The 8,071-nt window shown below is 37.1% G+C and overlaps 2 protein-coding genes across 2 annotated transcripts; one reads left to right on the plus strand and one right to left on the minus strand.

Annotated features, from left to right (window-relative positions):
* Positions 1-1,452: 1,452 nt before the first annotated feature.
* LOC18438456 (pentatricopeptide repeat-containing protein At2g03380, mitochondrial) lies at positions 1,453-5,237 on the minus strand. Its single transcript, XM_011626751.3, has one exon. It carries the CDS (start codon positions 5,235-5,237, stop codon positions 3,030-3,032), a length of 2,208 nt encoding a protein of 735 aa, XP_011625053.1. The 3' UTR covers positions 1,453-3,029.
* On the plus strand, positions 1,491-2,938 carry LOC18438457 (UDP-glycosyltransferase CGT). The gene has a single exon (XM_006848642.4). The coding sequence runs from the start codon at positions 1,579-1,581 to the stop codon at positions 2,887-2,889; it is 1,311 nt and encodes a 436-aa protein (XP_006848705.1). The 5' UTR covers positions 1,491-1,578; the 3' UTR covers positions 2,890-2,938.
* Positions 5,238-8,071: the final 2,834 nt, after the last annotated feature.

Here is an 8,071-nt window from a genome sequence, read left to right on the forward strand (position 1 = left end):
TATCTGTGATCGTCAGATTGGTCCAGATTCAATTTGGGCAGTTGAGCTCAAGCTTATATGTTCATATGAGCTAGTAGGCTAATCCCAGCTTTTTCCATATATATATATATATATATATATATATATATATATATATAGCTTAAACACCCATGAGAAACATATGTTTCACAATGACTTAGGTTAGGTAAATTGATATAAAATATATAAATAGTAGGTTATTCTATACGGGCAAACTTTCCATCTTTCCTATTGCATAAAATTTATAGGGGAAAGTTTATATAGAGCCGAGGCTCTAAACCATCAAATTGGAGCCTACATAAAAAATTTCACTAGAAGAGGTTGTTTTGATGCCCAAATATCCTCAAATTGATCATCTCGCCATCAAGACGCATGGATATGAGAAAAAAATGGATTTCAAGTTTTGAAAATAGTGTATTTTGTAACACATTTTTGGACCGTCAATTTTCAATATTTTCAAGTTTTCATAGATCTGTCGATCTACACTATTATTGAAGCTTTAAACTTCGTAAATAACGATGAAAATATATTTTAAAACTATCACAAATATTTTAGTATTGAAACCACATTTATTGACATTATTTGAAGGTAGGCTCTAATTTGATTGTTTAGAGCCTAGGCTCAATACAAACAACACCCAAACTTCACTCATGCAACTGTCTATTTGAATGGATGACTGAGATGACCCTAATCACAATGTTACATCTCTACTCTATTTTATTTTTAGATTTTTTTTTCTACAAAATATTTAGCCACCGAATTTTGGGCGCCCACTCATCTCTTAAACTTACATTTGTAAAAAATATAAAAACAATATTTTCAATAAAATAAAATGATCAAAATACCTTAAAAAGTTTCAAGGGGTATTTTGATCATTATATTCTATCAAAAAATCATTTAAATAGTTTTTTTAGGTACATCCCATTGAGAAGATGGCAGGTATCAAATTTCATATTCATACAATTTGTAAAAAAAAAAACTAAAGGGAAAATCTAGATCAAATGGTCCATAGATCTGATATAAATTGATCGCTAGATAAAAAAAGTATATATTTTCTTCATACAATTTGTAGAAAAAAAAACTAAAGGAAAAACCTAGATCAAATGGTCCATAGCTCTGATATAAATTGAACGGCTAGATAAAAAAAGTATATATTTTCTATGGTGTAGGGGAAGTATAGAAAGCTTTTCCTATTAACAAATATTCGGAATCACGACACCGTAGCTTGTAGATATCATGACCGTCCAATGGTTAGGTACATTGATATAAAGTACATAAATATTAGGTTATTAGCAAATATTGGGAATCGCATCAATAGCTTTTACTTGACATAAAGGTCCAAATGGTTAGGTACTTAAATATAAAGTATTAAATATTTAATAAATACAGGAAATAACAACCATGGCTTCTACCTAACAAGGATAAAGGTTAGGTGCATTATATATAAAGTATCCGAATCACTCCCTTGAACAGTGCAATGCAACAGGCTTTGTGTCCATGACAGAGATTGCTTTCTAAGTTTTTCAAACCACCACACTTCGAAGATTCGAAGTTCTTGCAATGGCAGGCCAAGAGCACCGAAGGCCTCATGTGGCCATGCTACCAAGCTCAGGCATGGGCCACTTAGCCCCGTTCACTCGCCTCGCCACCCTCCTCGCAAAAGACCATGGCTTCACCGTCACGATCCTTGTGCCTACTTCACTTGTCTCAGTTCCTGAGTCGCGAACCCTCGATGCCCTCTTCTCCTCAGGCCTCGACATCCACCGTCTCCCCTACTCTCTTCCCCCACCTCTCTCTGATAACATCGACCCATTCTTTAAACAATGGGGTCTCATTAGTCGCTCGATCGATGAACTAAAGCCCATTCTTGAAAACCTCAATGGCCTCTCTGCTCTCATAACCGATATAAGCCTCGCGGGCGCAATGCTTCCCCTTACTAACCAATTGGGCATTCCAAATTATATCTTCTTTACCTCCTCTGCCTTGATGCTAGCCTTCGTTGCACACTTCCCATCCCTCTCGACTGATTTCGCCAACCACCCAGTTGACATCCCAGGCCTACCTCCATTTCCTCCAGCTTCGATCCCTCCAGCTTTGAAAGACCCGAACCATGCATTCACCACTCTCTTTCAAGCCAATTCGAATGCCCTCCCCAAGGCCACAGGCATAATCTTAAATACCTTTAGAGCTTTCGAGACTGACGCTCTCAGTGCCCTTGCTATGCAAGCCCATGTCCCCCCAATCTTCCCCATAGGCCCATTGCCTCCTGATCCACTGGGTCCATCAGCTCCCATGGATTGGCTTGACGGGCAACCGAATGGGTCGGTCATATATGTGAGCTTTGGAAGTCGAACTACCATATCGAAAAACCAAGTTGACGAATTGGGGGCTGGGCTTGAGGCTAGTGGAGTGAGGTTCTTGGCGGTGGTCAAGTCCAAGGTGGTGGATGAGGGGGCTCAGGGGTTGTCTGTGGTTAAGGGAAGGGGAATAGTGGTGGACGGTTGGGTTGATCAGGGTTCAGTGCTTGGGCACCAATCAGTTGGTGGGTTCGTGAGCCATTGTGGTTGGAACTCAGTGGCTGAGGCGGCTTTGAATGGGGTGCCTATACTGGCTTGGCCTCAATTTGGCGATCAGATGATCAATGCTGGCGTGGTGGAGAAGAGTGGGCTTGGGGTGTGGCCTCAGGGTTGGTGCGGTGAAAGGGTTGTGAATCGAGAAGATGTTTGCAAACAAATAAAAGGATTTATGGGGGATGTGTGTGCGAGGGAGGGTGCAGCAAGAGTGAGGGAGGAGGCAAGGAAAGCGGTTGCTGATGGTGGGGATTCTCATTTGGGGCTCGTGAGAGCCATGGAAAAATGGAGTCACCATTAGGTAGCTGATGGTTGATAAATCATTAATAAAAGCTTGAGTTTGATGATAAGATTTGATCTCTCTCTCTCTCTCTCTCAATAACTTCATATAACAGCACCTGACCAACACATAAAGGGAAACATGAATGCACATATGCATGCCTATAGCTCCCACATAGTCTCCTCCATATGTCTTGAAAGCCTCTCAAGCACGTCATGTATCTGTACAGTCAATGGGCTCGATGCATCCCCGACTGTAAATGAGTGCACTCTGTTCTCAACCTCTATGGAGCTCCAACCAGGCAATTTCCTCACCCTTCGCTCTCTCATCATCTCTCTCACCATTTTCACACCATCCCACCTTCCTGCCTCCGCATATATATTCGACATTAACACATAATAACCTGGTGTTTCAGACTTGAGATCAAATAGCTGATTAGCTGCAATTTCTGCAATCTCAACGTCCATGTGAAGCCTACAAGCATGAAGCAAGGCTCCCCATATAGCCTCTTGAGGCTTTATGGGCATCTTCGTTATGAATTCCAGAGCTTCATTGAGCTTTCCAGCTCTCCCTAAAAGATCAACCATACAAGCATAATGCTTCATCGAAGGACTAATTCCATAATCTCTACTAATTCTATTAAAGCACTTCCGGCCTTCGGTGACCAGCCCCTTGTGACTGCAAGCTGCTAAGATTCCTGTGAAAATGATGTCGTTGGGTTGTAGTTTTTCTCTTTCTAGGTCTCTGAGCAAAGAGAGGGAATTTTCTGCGTCGCCATGAATGCCATACCCACTTATCATTGCACTGTAACTCACAATGTTTTTCTCTCTCATCTCATTGAACACACTTCTTGCTACCTTAGGATATCCACATTTTGCGTAAAGGTCTATGAGAGAGGTGCCCACATAAACATTCAAGAGAAATCCAGCTTTGGTGGAAAAGCCATGAAAAGACTCGCCCATTTTTAGAGAACCCAACCATGAACAAGCTAAAATAACACTCACCATTGTGATTGGATCAGGAAGCACATCATTCGATCTCATCCCCTGAAACAAGACTAGAGCTTCGTGCCCAAAACCCAATTGAGAATAACCTGATATCATGGAATTCCATGTAACAAGATCCTTCTCTTGAATACTTTCAAATATACAGGAAGATTCATCTATCATACCACACTTGCCATACATATCTATTAGTGCATTCCTTACTAGTAAATTGCCTTCTAATCCAAGCATAATTACAAGTTTATGAATTGACAATCCTTGTTTTGGGGAGCCTAATTTCGCACAAGCTGAGAGAACACTCGCAATAGTGAGAGAATTTGGCAATAAAGCCAGCCTTCGCATCTCCCTAAAAAGCTTCAGAGCATCAAAAGGGGAGCCTTTTTGGGTGTATCCGGAAATCATGGCTGTCCATGAAACCACATCTGTGCTATGCATATCATCAAAGATTGCACAAGCATCAATAAGAGTTCCACACTTCGAGTACATATCCAATAGAGCTGTTGCAGTGAAAGAATTAGAATTTAATCCAGTTTTGATCATGTAACAGTGAACCCATTTGCCTTGATGCCCATAATTCAGTCGAGAACAACCTGAAAGCAAGCTCACCATAGTAAACTGGTTAGGTTTGACCTTGGCCCTTTGCATTGGATTAAAGAAGACCAAGCTTTCTTCAGGGGCTTCATTCTGCAAAAAGCCAGCAATCATGGAGGTCCAAGCAACCACATTTTTCTCAGGCATTTCGTCAAAGACTAATTTGGCATCATCCATTATCGAGCATTTCATGTACAGATTGATCAAACCCGAAAAGATAAAACTATCAGGATTGCCCATTTTGATAATCTGGGAGTGTATTTCTCTCCCTACATTCAAAGATCTTAGTTCTGAACAGGCCCTCAGTACTATAGCGAAAACTCTATTATCACTCTCTAGACAGTAAACTTTCATGCTCCGGTAAAAACAAAGAAGTTCAGAATACAAATTAGATGTTAAGTATAGCCCAAGCATCAGCTTCCATGAATAAAGATCAGGGTTTTTTATATGGTTAAAAATCAACCGGCCCGATTCCCAGCTTCCTAATATAAAATACATCGTTAACATCTTTGTTACGCTAAATAAATTCTCAGAGAAACCCAGTACCAAGAACTGGGCGTGTAACTTCTTTAAAGATTCCACGTTTTTGCAAGAACCCAACATGGAAACCAGCCGGTTTTGATCTATTTCCACCGGTTTCAGCTGCTCTTGAACAGAAACCAGTGTGAAACATCGCAAACTCTTGCAAAGAATTTCAGTGAGAGAGAGTACATGATTGTTTGTCAGTGAGGAAGGATAGCTACGAGTACCCAGGCTCCTGCAAGAACCCAGCATGGAAAAGTAGTGTGTTTCGATCTGAATAGACTGGTTTTACCAGTCCACGCAAATGGAAGAGAGAGAAGGTTTTCGATTTTTGAGGAAGAAGCCTAGAGAGAGAAAAGGGTGTGAGGGGGGATGAGAGAGAGAGAGGATTACTAGAAACCATATCTGGTAATACAAAGCAAAGCAATGTGGGCTCTTAACGGGTGCCAAGCAATGGTTTAAAAAACGGATCGGTAACCCGGATTGGGCTTCCAAAAAATCGATCCGGATCGGCGAATCGGCTATTCGGATCGAAAATCGGGTGCATCGGTCATAATGAAGCTTAAAAAAAAATCCGAAAAAATTATTAAAATTCATTATAAATATTGTTTTTTAGGAATTCAATAAAAAATGGGGGTACTCCATTAAGAATTTTCATGTTTTTGAATGAATATGCGAATATTGATATGTTCTTTCCCTGCATGAACCGCCATTCAGCATTTAATTTACATCACACAAAAGGATAAACATATAATTATCATGGAATAAGTATATCAACTTACATGGACTACAATAAAGCATAAAATTAGTAACATATGATCTAAAAATAAAATGATAGACGACGTTATTGTTCTTCTTGGTCACGCTGGTGCCATTGATTGAATTCGTTTAACAATTCATTGATTCGATCTAAAAACGAATCATCGATATTAGCAGGCGTCTGACTATTATCAAATCCCTGAGTGTTAGTGTTTTGTTGTGTTCCCAATCTAAAATCTCCGAAGATTGTCCATCCTTCATGCTCACCTGCACTGTCGTGCTCATCCCTACACTGTTGCTGTTAGGACTCGATATGTGAATAATATGGCTGGGATAGGGTGGCCTCAGAATCATCATCTCTCTCATTTTCTCTTTGAATAATATGGATTAAAAAAAAAATAACAAATTTTCAAAAAAATCGATCATGGATTAAAAAAAAAAATCACAAATTTTCAAAAAATTCTATCATGGATTACAAAAAAAAATTTGATCATGGATTAAAAAAAAAAAAATCACAAATTTTCCAAAAATTCTATCATGGATTACAAAAAAAAATTCGATCATGGATTAAAAAAAAAAAATCACAAATTTTCAAAAAATTTAATCATGGATTACAAAAAATTCGATCATGGATTACAAAAAATTCGATCATGGATTACATAAAATTCGATCATGGATTACATAAAATTCGATCATGGATTACAAAAAAAAACAAAAAATTCAATCGTGGATTACAAAAAAAGAAAAAAACAATTCGATCATGGATTACAAAAAATTCAATCATGGATTACAAAAAACTCTATCATGGGTTACAAAAAAAGCAAAAAACAAAAAATTCAATCATGGATTACAAAAAAAAAAACAAACATTTCGATCATGGATTACAAAAAAAAAACAAACATTTCGATCATGTATTACAAAACGTTCGATCATGGATTACAAAAAATTCTATCATGGGTTACAAAAAAAAAAAAAAAATCAAAAAATTCGATCATGGATTACAAGAAAAAAAAACAAATATTTCGATCATGGATTACAAAAAATTCGATCATGGATTACAAAAAATTCTATCATGGGTTACAAAAAAGCAAAAAATTCGATCATGGATTACAAAAAAACAAAAACAATTCGATCATGGATTACAAAAAAATCGATCAAGTATTACAAAAAAATCTATCATGGATTACAAACAACAAAAAAAAAAAAAAAAAAAAAAAAAAAAAAAAAAAAAAAACAATTCCGTACTGGACTCGCCGATTCACTGTTCGGACTCGCCGATTCCGTACAATGAATCGGCGAGTCACTGTACAGAATCGTCCGGTTCTCTCTAGAACCGGACAATTTCCGATTTTTTAGTCGATACGATCCACTTTTTGCGATTTTCGAGTCGAACCAGGTTCGACTCGGCGTTTTTTAAAACGCTGGTTTAATGGGTGCGAAGCAATGGTTTAAAGAGCGGATCGGTGACTTAGGTTGCGCCCCTCAAAAATTGATCCAGATCGATGAATCGGCGATCTGGATCGAAAATCGGCCGTATCGGTCATATTAAAGTTTCAAAAAAATTCTAAAAAATTATTAAAATTCATTATAAATATTGTTTTTTAGAAATTCAATAAAAAATGAGGGTACTCTATTAAGAATTTTCATTTCTTTGTATGAATATGCGAATATTAATATGTTCTTTCTCTGCGTGAATTACTATTTACCATTTAATTTACATCACACAATAGGATAAATATAGAATTATTATGGAATAAATATATCAACATACATGGACTATAATAAAACATACAATTAGTAACATATGATCTAAAAATAAAATGACAGACGACGTTGTTCTTCTTCTTGGTCACGTTGGTGCCATTGATTGAATTCGTTTGACAATTCATTGATTCGATCTAAAAACGAATCATCGATATTAGCAGGCGTCTGACTATAGCCAAATCCCTGAGTATTAGTGTTTTGTTGTGTTTCCAATCCAAAATCCCCGAAGCATCAATATTCTATCAACATGTAATTTTTTCAACAAAAACTTTAACAATAAAAATTAAAACTATGGTTTAATACCTCATTATAATTAAAACAAAAAACAAAAAAAAACAATTCTTCATAGAGCCACCTAACATCATTCATTCCAACTCAAAAATGCATTAACAACAAATTAAAAAAATACAATTTTGCATTAAAAATATAATAACATGCATTTTTTTGTATAAATAATCTATCAACATACAACTTTTTCAACAAAAAATTTAATAATAAAAATTAAAAATATGGTTTAATACCTCATCATAATCAAAACCTCGTCGCTATTTTCACATCTTTTT

The sequence above is a fragment of the Amborella trichopoda genome, chromosome 10 (genome assembly GCF_054954075.1).
Source record: "Amborella trichopoda isolate Santa Cruz 75 chromosome 10, AtrichopodaSantaCruz75HAP2 v2.0, whole genome shotgun sequence".
NCBI lineage: Eukaryota > Viridiplantae > Streptophyta > Magnoliopsida > Amborellales > Amborellaceae > Amborella > Amborella trichopoda.